The 13,356-nt window shown below is 38.2% G+C and overlaps 2 protein-coding genes across 2 annotated transcripts in view; both read right to left on the reverse strand.

The window, feature by feature from the left end:
- Positions 1–345: 345 nt before the first annotated feature.
- LOC119778624 (cGMP-dependent protein kinase 1-like) lies at positions 346–8,520 on the reverse strand. Its single transcript, XM_038277954.1, has 10 exons — positions 7,713–8,520; positions 7,499–7,595; positions 5,365–5,504; positions 3,397–3,486; positions 2,484–2,625; positions 1,190–1,353; positions 981–1,103; positions 835–897; positions 695–761; positions 346–591 (listed from the first exon to the last, which is right to left on the reverse strand). Exons 1-10 carry the CDS (start codon positions 7,859–7,861, stop codon positions 493–495), a joined length of 1,134 nt encoding a protein of 377 aa, XP_038133882.1. The 5' UTR covers positions 7,862–8,520; the 3' UTR covers positions 346–492.
- A 4,107-nt stretch (positions 8,521–12,627) lies between these two features.
- LOC119778625 (cGMP-dependent protein kinase 1-like) overlaps positions 12,628–13,356 on the reverse strand; it is a 58,132-nt gene continuing 57,403 nt past the window's right edge. Inside the window, exon 9 of the mRNA XM_038277955.1 lies at positions 12,628–12,720. Coding sequence (XP_038133883.1) covers positions 12,642–12,720 — 79 coding nt within the window. The 3' untranslated portion in view covers positions 12,628–12,641. The remainder of the gene's footprint in view (positions 12,721–13,356) is intronic.

The following is a 13,356-nucleotide window of genomic DNA, read 5'->3' on the forward strand; positions in this document are numbered from 1 at the left end:
TTCAGGGGATTCCATGTTCTGGCAGCTTTCTGAAGGGTTATCTTCAAAGCAACAACAACATTTGCAACTGGATCAATTATTTTCTTGCAGCAATTTTTTTGGACAAAAACTGTTAGAAAAACAAATTGGGATTAAAGACCACTATGGTACTGACGGAGAAAGTTCTTCTGAGAAAACTGCAGCAGTATTCCATTTGGCTCAATAATTCAATATTCCCAACATCTTCCAAGAACCAGAAGGAAAATCAAGCATGTAAAGCCACAGAGTATAACTCCGCCCCCCTCTGGAGTTTGAGCTGCTTCATTGCTCAGCCCTGTTTGAATGACCTGATGCATCATTGTAGTCTTTCCAATGAATAATTTTCCTTTGCTTTCATCAACACCTCAGGCTCTTTTAAAGAATGATGAGTTCATTTCAGACATAAAGCTCCACAGTCAACTTTTTTGCCTTGTTGGTCTTCATCTGTAAAACCGTCTCAGACAGGCAGACTTTTTAAAAGTCATAGTCCCATCCTGAATTATCATCAGGTGGCGGCTCGTCTGCATCCTCTGGAAAACTGTCAAAGTTACTGGTATCTATTGGAGAGGACACCTGCAAAACAAAACAAAAATGTAACTTAAAATAAAAAAGAAGAAAAACAACAAATTGCAACGTTTTGATCTTAAGGGGGAATTTGACATTCCTTTCCACCTACCGTAGGTACGATGGGTGGAGTCAGTGTTCCTTTTCTCAGCCCTTCCCAGTTAAACCCTTCGAACCACCTAAACAAAGAAAAAACAGTTGATGGTATGATGATCTAAAGGATGATAAGAGGAAATCCTGTAGTTTACTCACTTGTGCTTCTGGATGTCCTTAACTCCATTTTTGAGATTTCCGAGTCTCTCTGATGGACTATCCCTGCAGACAAAACCAAGACATTATCAAAGGGCTGCTCATAAGCAGAAAGCATATTTTCTGGTATAGAAAACAATGCCTCCAACCTGCAGAGCTTCTTGATGAGGTTTGAAGCATTTTTTGTGATCTTCTCGGGGAACTCAATCATGTCAATGCCTCTCAAAATGATGTTGTATGTTTTCATTGGATCCGGACCTGAGAATGGGGGACTGCAGAAGCAAAATAACAAATAACTGTGTTACTCAAAACTATAAAACTTGATTTATTTTTCACCATCAGCTGTGTGAATCCTCACCTGCCAGTAAGCAGCTCATACATCAGGATCCCAAGAGACCAGTAATCTGCTGAGACATCATGACCTTTGTTCAAGATGATCTCTGGAGCAACGTACTCCGGCGTGCCACAGAACGTCCATGTCTTCTTGCAGACGCCGATCTTCTTTGCAAAACCAAAATCCACCTGTAAAGAGATCAACAGGTTGCATTTTTAAGGTGTATTTACACAAGAAAAGTCCTTTGGTCCCCTTGTTTGGTCAAGAGAAAGAGCAGAGTTTATTAAATTTTTTGTTAGGTCAGGTTCACTGACAATAATTGGCAACAAAGCATATGACAATTGCTGCTTACATTAGACAGACAGGTATGAGAGCACAGAAGCAAAAATCCTCCATTGAACACGTCTGTTTAAATATTGTGCAAAATCATAAAGACTTTGAGACAGTTTATGAATTAATCCTCCAATCCAAATGAGATCTGCTGAGACTAAGCAGTGTTGCTCAGTAAAAGATGGCAGATTAGATATGATTTCAATACTATATTTACTACTATGATGACCTAGTAGGCCATAGAGAATTTTGCTTTGTTTATTTGCTTTATTTGGGTCTGATAGAGTTTGTAGGTAGACCAGAACAGAGCGGCACCAGGTTTGGTTTGGAAGCAGACCAAGACCAGCTCAAAAGGTACGGCTCAATCCAAATACGTCAAAGTATAGGCCCTACCTTCCGTCCCTAGTGCCTATTCCTTCACTTCACAAACACATATGAAGATAAGGACAGTTGAAAACGTCACACACCTACAGTGAGGAAAATATTTATTTTTATTGTAACTCTGTAACGCTAAGGAATGTGGGCAACAGCATAGCTACCAGGGACAACTAGGGATTAGAATCAGTATAAAGTGGTTTACACTTACAAACTGGATTTCAGGAGGTCCCAATGCTAACTGCAGTAGCACAAGGAAGTATTCTGCTTCCAGGTCCAAGCGCCGTAACTGCCTGCAGTATTTAAAGCCTTTATTAAGTGGCTTAACTGTCCTTATTTAACCAATTCCTGGAGGGCAAGGGAGTTATATTTGGTCTTTTTACAGTATAGCAGCTCAAATGCAGCAAGTGTTAATACCCTCTTTGAGTCTTTCCACAGGAATTTAATGGTAATTTCACTTTCTATCAAAATGTTGTAAATTTAAACAAAGTTAAAGATTATCAACATATAGGATTTATTCATCAAAATTGTTTGGAACCTATTAAGCATAATAGACACAGATCGAAAAGTCACAAGGAACCTGCGTGAGTTTGCTAGATGATGGTGGACATACCAGTTTGGCATATCCTCGATTGTCCAGGATCAGGTTCTCAGGTTTCAGGTCTCTGTAGATGATGCCTTTGGCATGCAGGTAAGAAAATGCTTCAACCACGCAGCCTGTGTAGAACCTTGTGGTCAAGTCATCAAATGAACCCCTGGAATGAATAGAGATGTAGGTAAATATCTGTTTGGAGTTAATCAAATGAAGTTTCCACATTCAAAGAACAAATAAAACAAGAAATGTTTCATGTGAATTATGTTTATTGCAGTAAATGAGGACTGTGTTTTTAAGTTTTTTTTCATCTGTAAATTTGTATTTAGACTAAATGTTCTTCAACAAGAGAATAATTGTTTGGAAACTGATTTAATTGAAACACTTGTTTAACAACAGTTATATACATTGTGTAATTAATCATACTAAGTGAAAATCCATAAACCATCATTTTAAAAACAACTTAAATGTTTTATTGTTTACAATTGTATTCGAATAAAATTTTAAAGGCTTCTTATAAAAAAATGTTCGAAAGTGAACTGATTTAGTTAGGGTTAGATTATCAATATTTTTTTATTTGGAGCTCCTGCAGTATTTCTAGAATTTGAATTTGTATGACCATGCAACCTGCCCTGCGATGGACTGGCAACCTGTCCAGTACCCCGCCTCTCACCCATTGACTGCTGGAGATAGGCACCAGCACCCCTCGCGACCCCATTCAGGACAAGCGTGTCAGATAATGGATGGATGGATGGATGGATGGATGGATGGATGGATGGATGGATGGATGGATGGATGGATGGATGGATGGATGGATGGATGGATGGATGGGTGGATGGATGGATGGATGGATGGATGGATGGATGGATGGATGGATGGATGGATGGATGACCATGCAAGCTTTTATGAAGTAGTCACAGTTTTAGCTGGTTACCTGTCTCTCAGAATGGTCCACAATTCTCCTCCTAGACATGCCTCCAGCAACATATATAGATATTTACTGTCTTTAAACGTCCGGTATAACCTGAAAAAACAAGAATAAACAGTCACAAAAAGAAACTACAGCGAATGCATTTTTAACTCTTCTGATAAATGAGACCTCCAGATAAAATACCTAATACTAGATTTAAGAGTTTGTTCACACCAGGGATGTTATGAGGTATTCATGTTGGATCTGGACCAAAAGTTTATCCTAAGCTTATCCTTTTTGCTTGGTGTGATTTGTGCTCACATTATTCATTTCGCAAGTTAACTTCTCATGATCCTGCCCTTTGTGGACTTCTGTTTTAGTTTCTTTTTAAGTCTGTAGTTACATTTTGATTTTTGTCATTCTGCGTAGGTGCTTTCTTTTACATTTCTTGTTATATTTAAACAGTGTTGTATTTTTTGAGTTGCTCTCTGTTGCCCCCTTGTGCCAGTCTCCTTTCCTTTAGCTCCTTCTAGTTACTTGTGTTTACACCTGCTCCCTATCAGCTAAATAATCCTCCCATTGTTACTGGTTTCCATATATACACTTCCTGATCAGCATCAACATCAGATGCCATTTGTAGATTGACCAAAACTACCTCAAAAAGTCGGTCTTGTAGTTCTTTAGTGTGGAGCAGGGTTTGAATGTATTCATACCTGTACTACTGTAAATGGCCAAGAGAGGGGAAATCAATCTGGTCCATTTAAAGGGACACTATGCAACATTTTTCAGTTAATTAATGTGTTCCAGAACGTTATGGATGACTAAATGAGTCATTTCAGGTTGAACAAAGGTATTCTCGGCCGCCCTGGTGGTCTGTGGGGGAAATACTGCACTTGCAACTGCAGGAGCACCGACCCGCACCCACAGGCTCAGAAGTCTCGTGAGAGTCAGTCTTGCTTTACGGCGAGAACTGCTACACCACCCAGTTAAAAGCATTCTCGTTGCTAGCACAGTGGCGATCTTTGTGCAGTTATGCTACGTTCACGCAGCAAAAGCAGCAAAATCGCGTCTGCTGCTTCATTTTTACTGATTGTACCAGTTTAGTTCTGACGCGTGGCTGAAGCAGCTTTGCTGCTCTGGCTGCCCGGTGCAAAAGTGGCTCTGACGCACGTTGGGCGGAGCTTCACTATCCTTTCTCTGCCTTGCAGCTATATTTGCTGTGATCAGTGGATATAAAGTAGTTTTAATATGTGTTTAAGTGAGAAAATACACCTGAAAACGTAATCAGTGCAGTCAGTTCATTCAGATTAATATCCTGCCTTCCATATTTTTTTCTGTCGGAGCCGCTCAGACCGCCACATACCAGCGGGGCGCCGACAGTATGGATCCCATCATCAGCAGCGGTTCACCGCGGCAGCTGGTAGGTGTTTTTCATCTAAATAATCCAAACTGCATATTCTGCCGGCAGATTTCTGCATTTTAAGTTAATTTAGGCGTCAATAAACTGTTTAAGAGGAGTGATCATCAGCGCTGTGTCTCTCTCCCTGCGTTAAACGCGCCCGATGCGCTGCTTCAGCTGCTCAGACGTGCTGCGCCTGGTGCTCAAAACGCGCCGCGGGACCTTTTGTTGCGCCTTGACGCGCGTCAACCATTTACTTTGCATGTAAACTCGCTGCTTCTGTCGCGCCAGCTACGTCCAGTGTGAACGCAGCATTAGTCATTCGCTGCTAAGCTCAAAACAACCGCGCCTGGCTTGACGGAGAAACCAGGAGAACAGCTGAGCATATTTACGACAGTGCACTTTTACTTTCACCCTCTGGAGGGAGCCTCGCTGGAAAATCAACACCGGTTGCATAGTGTACCTTTAAAGCAGATTAAACAAGAAAGATATAAATCCAACCTGAATTTTCTGAAGTTGAATCTACTTCTATCAGGACATGGTTTTACTACATAACTTAGCAAATTAAAGATAAAGACTCAGAATATTCTGACCTGACGATGAAGTCTGAGTGCGCCTCAGTCATAATGTGTTTCTCTGCGCGGATGTGCTCCTGTTGCCTCGTGTCCACAATATGACGTTTCTTCAGAATCTTCATTGCAAATGTTTTAGCTTCCTCATTCTTCAGTTGCACCTGAAATACAAAATTTCTTTAGTCTTCAATGTTATAAGGTTTATAGAACAGATTGCTAAAGGTATACCTATGCCTACGGGCATCATAATGTGGTATCATTGCTATCCAGCACTTGGTGCTAACATGACATTGCATTTTTTGTGACATGATGGGAAATAAATTAGATGTTGGTTATGCTTTCTAAAGCTTTCTCACCTGATAAACATTTTCTTCATATTTCATTTTGCATGGAATTTCGACTGAGTTGTTAATTTTGTTAGTATAATAAAAAACAAAATGCAACCAAGTGTTTTGCGTTTGGTTGTTATTGACGAAGCAAATTATTAAATTATAATTAACCTTTTTTTATATCCTTGTCATTTTAGTCAAGACACATTCAGGTCTTTAACAGAAACATTCACCTTGAGCTCTCAGATATTACATTTTTTTTTAAATAATTTTATAACAACTGGATTAGCTGTAAAGATATTTCCTACCTCTTTTTTTGTTCCCGTCATATTTTCCTTGCTCTTTAAAATCCCTCAAATTGTTACATTTCAGCTCGAAATAAAAAAATAAATAAATAGCATTTTCTGATCTTTACAATATCTGTGCATGTATAGAAATTATGCTATTCTAAGGTTCTGGTTCTGCACTGTCAGAATCTTAGAGCTGTATCTAGTATTATTATTTATTATCTATTTTATATTAAACTGTTAAACTGTGCTTATTTTAGAAACATCAGTCGTTTTACAAGTTTAAAGTGCCAATAGTATGTTTTAGTGATAGTATGGTCTACATGAGGACTGCTTAGGCTGTAAACACCTCACTGTGCTTCTTATAGTTCATGACATAATCCTCTATTCCTGGACGGATTCTCCATGTCAGGTTATCTGAGCTCCAGTTCCAACCCATGACCCTCTTATTCTGCAAACAGTGATGGAAAAACAGGGAACTGAAGATGGGTTTCCACTCATGGAGCAGATTGACCTGCAGCTACCTTTAGTAACTAAGGTTTTACTGACATGTTTGGAAACTTACCTCTTTTATTAGATAAAGGAATTTTTTGATTAGTAGCATTAAATGCTTACCTTTAATATTTATTTAAATATTTCACTGTGATATCAGGAAATCCTCCAAAAAAGTTGTTCTGGAATATATAGGTTTACATTACAGTAAAGGCAGTAAAAGAAGCTGTATGTTGTAACTCTAAAACAGTCATATTCTTAGTACAGATGATGTCATTAGGGATCCGGTGAGGTCAGACAGGCGCTCCACAGCCAGAGGTCAACTTCTTTCTCACAGCACAGTTTTAAACTCACAACAACTAAAAATACCTCAGGAGGAGATCCCGAGCCTGGAATCCAATCTGTTTTTGGTTAAACCCGCAGGGCTTTCCCTTATACCAACAGTAAGCTCCAACCCCGCCTCCTGTAGTAGGGAAACCCAACTCCTTGAGCTGCAATGCGTCAAAAAGCTCCCCCCCTCCATCCGTCTACCTCTAACTGAATATCCCTACACCTGTTCTGGTCCAGGACTGCAGGTCTATGATCTCTGAAGCACATGACGACTTTTCTTTAGTTACAAGCAATGGTTTACTAGAAACATAGCACAGTTACTCAGAGCTTCTCAATCCTGGTCCTCAAATACTACTGCCCTACATATTTCTGGCATCTCTCTGTTGAAAGACACCTGATTAAAATGACTGTAAGATCTCCTCAGCAGCCATCCAGTGCTGCAGAAGCCTCTTAATCACTGATTCGTGTCATTCAGCTGTGCAACATGCAGGGTTGTGATGTTATATTGTTTCTGTTTAAATATAATGGAATTGAATACCTGGTGTCAAACTTTAAAGTGGTTTCTTTTTCCTGAAACCTTCTGAAACTTGTTCAACATCAGTCATAGTGGAGAAGATTTTTCTTGCTTCTAGAAACTTATATCTCACCAGATCAGACTTTAGGTTTAAGCTCCTGTTAGCTGCATTAGAAAGTCACTGACAAAAGCTTGAGACATACCAGTTCAACTCGTCCAAATCCTCCCACTCCCAGAGTATCAATGATGTTGAAGTCATCAAGCTTTAGGCTGGAGAAGAAGGCATTCTCAGCTTCGTATCTGGAAAGTTAAAAAAACAAAATCACGTCATGACAAATCCTGAACAAAAGTACCGTCCTGACGGAGAGTTTGTTTGGATAAAGTCTGTCCAGTGAATGGAAGACCCTGCTGTCTTACCTGCAGGACTTAACCACATGGAAGAATGGAAATTTCTTGGAGGTCTGGATGGAGAAGGAGGTGATGGGGAAGGAGTGAGAGGAAGGAGAAGGAAGGCTGGGGAGGCGTTCCTGCTTCCGCCTCACTGGGGTGGGAAGCAACTCTCTCATGTTCAAGTTGTGTTCAATAAATTGAATAAAAAAAAAAAAAAGTGCTCTTCATGTGCAGAGAGGCTGAACCAGCCTTTAATCGGTTGATGGATATATTAAGGACTGAAACCTAATGTACAGGATCCAGATTATTTTCTCACTGGTCTTCAGCAGAAAAATATGTTTTTAGTCACAGGCATAAAGACACTAAATCTTAGAACCTCACGAGAAAGTTCGGCAGAGCGTCTGTAACAGAGCCTTCTCAAAGGATGAGCTCCACGTCCAGTTTACATTGTGTGGACAGCACTGATGGCAGTGGTGGACCTGCAGAGTTCTGCTGTGGAGGTACCGGCCGGGCGGTGATTTTGCCGGATCCTCCAGAGGTTTGTGCATAAGGCTAGTGAGAAGAGGCTGGTCCTGAAGTGAACAAACTGCTGTCAGAATCCAGGAAAAACTGAGAACAGCATCACCTCCGAACAAATCACTTTACTTTTTTCTGACCGACGCACAAAAAGAAAGAAAGAAGGCCGAGGTGGGACAGTTAAACTGAGGACGCTTCAATGACTGTACCCTAGACCCTGAGATGTTAGTCCTTTCTGCAGCGGTTGACTCCTGCAGGCTGGCATCGAGAGGACAGCCTGAATAGTGGGAGTTGCTGCTGCTAATGGGTATTTTTAGGAGGTGGGAAACATTGCTCTAAGGTTGAGCTGCTAAAGGAAGGTCAGTTATTAAAGAGGTTGGCTCAGTTTCAGGAGACAGGAGCACAGACTGTCCAGACCTAAAAAAGCAAAGGATTCCCAGGTTTCATTTTCTATCAGAGTTCCTCAAAGCTTTCTGACCTGTTCTGTATCCAGGGATCAACATTAGGATTGAGTTTATCAATTCCCTTAATGGGAAAGAGGTTCTTTCACATCAACATACAACATATTATCTACCTCACATTACTAAGGACTAATAGTCACTAAACTCTAGTTAAAGCAAGAATCTACAAGCCATTTACTGCACACTATTGTCCTAATATTTCCATATCTCCTCAAAGGAACCATCTGTGAGCCAACAAAGTTAGACAAATTGTCAAATAATCTAAAGTAAAGCAAGCCACAAAATCAAGTCGCTTGGTTTTCACAAGATCCTAAATCAGACTTTCCTTACCTAAAATGACCAATTAAAAAAGTCCTACAATAAATTATTTATTCAGAGTATATTAAACAAGAAAGAAAGATTTTTGCTTATCTTTAGTCAAGTTGACACCCCAGCAAATGTAGCTTTATATCAGTCTGCATTGTTCAGAGAAATTACAAAAAATATATACCAACACGACACAGTATTCTGCAAAATCTCCTTTTAATACATGCAAACACGTGTCCTGTATCTCTCCAGACCACATCTGTCTTCCCTTCATCTCACGCTCCATCTCTCTCATACAACGTATCATTAAAATGTCTATACTGTAATGCAGTTGGATGAAATATATGATGTAACCTCATAAAATGGACAATTTCTTCTAAGTAGCAACAATTGTGGTCATTTAGAGAAAAACTAGGTTTGGATAACAGCTGATTGTTTGCGTTACACTCTTACATCAAGTCTGAAGCACTCGTAAAAAATTGTTCCTACCTGAGGGAAGATTAGAAATGGAAGAAAATAGTGAATCCGACATTTTCTCCAAGATCACTCGTACAGATGATTAAAGATCAGATCCTATCGTAAGAACGCTTTTTGCAAGAGACCAAGCCAATTTAAAATCAAACCACTTTAAAAAGAGCAGGTACTATCTAAAATGCTGAATAAAAATGTTTAAGATGAAGAAATAACGCAATAAAATAAAATAAAAATGAAATCAGGAAAATAAAAAACAGAAAGTTATAAAATAAAATAAAATGAAGAACTTATACCAGGTCAAAGCTCAAAAAGGAAACAAGAGGGTCATTGGAAAGGATCGAACTGCAAAGTAGATATGTTTATCCGGAATGCAAAAGGTCATGTATGACAGGATATTAGCACAAACATCTCCTACTATTAAGCATAGTAAATGGGGCATATTGACTGGTCCATAAACTTAAACCAAACAATTTTAAAGTAAAAACTGAGTTAAAGGTTAGGAGAAGAAGTTTTTGAATACTTATACCCTTGCTATTTTGTAAGTTAGAAATCACGGAGGGGTCTGAAAAAGTCCTTGTAGGTGAATGTCTACTGTGAGAGACTTAATCTAACAAAAATATATCAAGAAATTACAATATATGAATTTTTTTTTTTTTTACTATTTATTTGTATAATAGTGTAAACCATTATCTCTACTTGATACTGTATACCTAGGGTACTGAGAGCTGTTGGGAATTGTGCAGAAATCTCAGAAGAAGAGTGGGCTAAACAGTTTAAGATACTGTCATCATACCTTTATGTTTTGATAATGTTTCCCATATTTCTATATTGGGACTGGCAAACAAAGCCTCTTCAGTTCTACATGCAGGACCAGACTAATTCCAGGAAGAAGTGGAATCAGGTTTCTGGAAAACAGTGGCTACTGTTGGCCTGTATTCAAATAGTCTAAAATAAGGCGACGGTAAGAAAGAGATAAAGAGCTCATTAAAAATAAAAAGTACACAATGATAAGAAAGACCAGCAGAGTAAAAATAATAATGTTTAAAAAGGTTAAATAAAGGGAGACCGGAGACAAGATACAGAATTTAAAATGTTTTGTTTTTTTGAAGTGTTGTGTTTTTTGGTTTCTTGTAAAGTTTAGATTGTTGGTGTGTTTTTATAATATTTTTTTTATATAACAAAAAAAAAAACAACTTCCTTCAAAAGGATGCATAAAGTTTAAATTGAACAAATAGGGATTTCTAAAGTTTCCTCTGCTGTCAGCGGGTATTTATAAAACTTACAAAATAATTCTGCCAATTAAGAATTAACATAATCTCTTCCTGTTTCCTTTAGCCAGCTTAAATTTATAAATAAAACTCAGATTATTGAATAGAACAAAGTTTAACGAATACACAGCACTAAAGGACAAATGCACACTCAGGTTTCACTGTTTTTTGTTTACCACCATGACAACAGCTCTGACAGACAGCTAGCATCTGGTTTATGAATGTGTGTGTGTGTGTGTGTGTGTGTGTGTGTGTGTGTGTGTGTGTGTGTGTGTGTGTGTGTGTGTGTGTGTGTGTGTGTGTGTGTGTGTGTGTGTGTGTGTGTGTGTGTGTGCCATATCAAATCTATACCATAAGAGGAAACATGAGAGTATCAAGCTACATGGTGTCACATGACTTGCAGTCAAATGACCCTCAAATGTTACTGTATGTCGGCTTGTTTACAGCATGAGCTAAATCCTGATTAGATGAATGTCTACTGCCCACAAATGCCTCTAAAAGTTTCCGTTTCTCCACCTAGTTGTGGCTAAATTAGATTGAAACTTTTTCAAAGACAATCATTGACATATTTGATGTTTACATGAAAATAAAATAATTGTATTTTAAATGTCCAAAATATGAATATTTATTATATATGAACCTTTTAAGGTGACATTTATAGAAAGTAAATTTTTAAAAAGAACAGAGAAATAATTCAATTACAGTTTATTTAAACTAAATTTAAATTTCAAGTTGCGGGAATATGCTTTCTTTAGTTAGATCAGGAAAAAAGTCTCCTAATGAGTCATGCTTTTTTTTTTTTATCGGGGCTTAAATGTGAATGACTTTATACATAATGCTTTGGAAAACTGTCCACTTACCCTAAGGGACCTTGTGGTAAGTGGACAAAAAATTGTGAATGCAATTGCAATTGCAATTGCAATTGCAATTGCAACAGCGAGGTTGCAAGGTTGAATTTCAAATATATATATCTTTATATAAATTTCTGATTTTCTTTTTTTTTCTTTTATTTTGTTGCATTTCATATCCATTTGATTTGTTTATACAACTATTTATGAAAACAAATGTATGCATTAAGCTATATATTGTTTTTTCTGAAATTATTCCTAATTATGGAAGGATTGGTCCTAGTTCCTATGCTAAATGGAAGCTGATCTGCTAGAAACATCCCCATATATAAAGTAACTACTAAGAAACATCACAGAGCTCATAGGTTCACACTACTGTCATGGTTTTGGTTCTGTTCATGTTTTATCTCTGGGTTTTCATTGGTCTTATTTCCATTTTCGTGTTCTATCTATTTCTGATTGTATTTAATTTCCTAGATATTTCTTGTTTTCCCCCTTGTGTCAGTCTCCTTTTCCCTAGCTCCCTTCTTGCCTCCTCTGCCCACACCTGCTCCCAATCTGCTAATTAGCCTGGTCTTTGTTAGTGTCTCCCATATATTCTTCTCCTGTTCAGTCACTTTTTGCTGGTTTGTCGTCATTTTTTTGCCCCCTTGTGAGTATTCCTGTTTCTCAGTTTTTGTGGATTTATGTTTTGGATTTTTGCTTCTGTTGAACTTTTGGTTAATTAAATCTTAACAGCTTAGTCAGATCAATGAGAAATATTTGGTTTCATTATTGCTCATTCATCTTGGCTTTCTTCAAACCTGGTGTGTTTTATAAAACTAACTTAGACATATAGCAACTACTTTGTCTTGACCCTTTAGAACAGAAAGTCAATTTACCTCAGTTTTATGTATGGAGATATACAGTAAAACAACCCCCTGAGTTCCATACCGGCTGTGTTTTGTCAGTTCTTACTTAACTGCAGTGAATAGAGCCGTAAATAATTGTTATATGATAAAATTGGAAGACTTAAATAAGAAGCGTAACTTTTTTTTAGCCTACCCTAACCCTTATGATGATGTCGACCTGTGACTGAGGAACCTACTTGGCCTTGACTTCAGCATCCTCGTAGACTTTATTTGAGACGTCATCCAGTCCACCAATCAGATGCTTGAATGAGCTGAAGGAACAAAAGGGATTGACTCATTAGATACATTTACTACAATAAATACCAGCATTAATACATTTACTACAATAAATACCAGCATGAGGCTTTAGTCTCTCCTGGAACACCTGGTCTGACCAGACCATGGTGACAAGTTAAAAGTGGTCCCAAATACAGATGTCACTGGAGATTAGTCCTGATAATGGGTTGGTGTTTGTGCAAAGACAAACACACTACTCTCTATGTTATTAAGTAACTAGACTGGACTGGGACCGCTTTGAACCACGCAATGTTTCTGAGAAGGCTAGGCAGTCTTAAGGTAAATCAATTAGAATGATGTAGACAGAGCTTCCAAGAGTAACGAGTAACATTTGTTTTAAAAATTTAAGGAATAGAAAGTACAGATACTCGTGTGAAAATGTAATAAGTAGAAGTCAGAAGTAGGAAGAAAAATAAGTAATGGAGTAAAGTATAGATACCTAAAAAGTGTACTTAAGTACAGTAGCAAAGTATTTGTACTTTTTTATTTGACACCTCTGCAGGTTAGGAACTGCAAATGAATTGAAATTGCAGTTGCAAGCCAGTGGATAACTGCAGATGTTCTGATAAGTTGTTGGAAGCTTTACATGTAGCCTCATGTTTGCAACAAGA

This window comes from Cyprinodon tularosa, unplaced genomic scaffold (assembly GCF_016077235.1).
Source record: "Cyprinodon tularosa strain WSP-4 unplaced genomic scaffold, ASM1607723v1 ctg136, whole genome shotgun sequence".
Classification (NCBI taxonomy): domain Eukaryota; kingdom Metazoa; phylum Chordata; class Actinopteri; order Cyprinodontiformes; family Cyprinodontidae; genus Cyprinodon; species Cyprinodon tularosa.

What these genes read in the sequence shown, in the direction of transcription:
- LOC119778624 (XM_038277954.1), bottom strand. Translation starts at nt 7,861, where the DNA reads ATGAGAGAGTTGCTTCCCACCCCAGTGAGGCGGAAGCAGGAACGCCTC. An exon ending in TGGACCATTCTGAGAGACAG is followed by an intron (nt 2,626 to 3,396) that starts GTAACCAGCTAA and finishes TATTCATTCCAG; the next exon opens with GGGTTCATTTGATGACTTGA. An exon ending in CTCCACCCATCGTACCTACG is followed by an intron (nt 592 to 694) that starts GTAGGTGGAAAG and finishes TTTGTTTTGCAG; the next exon opens with GTGTCCTCTCCAATAGATAC.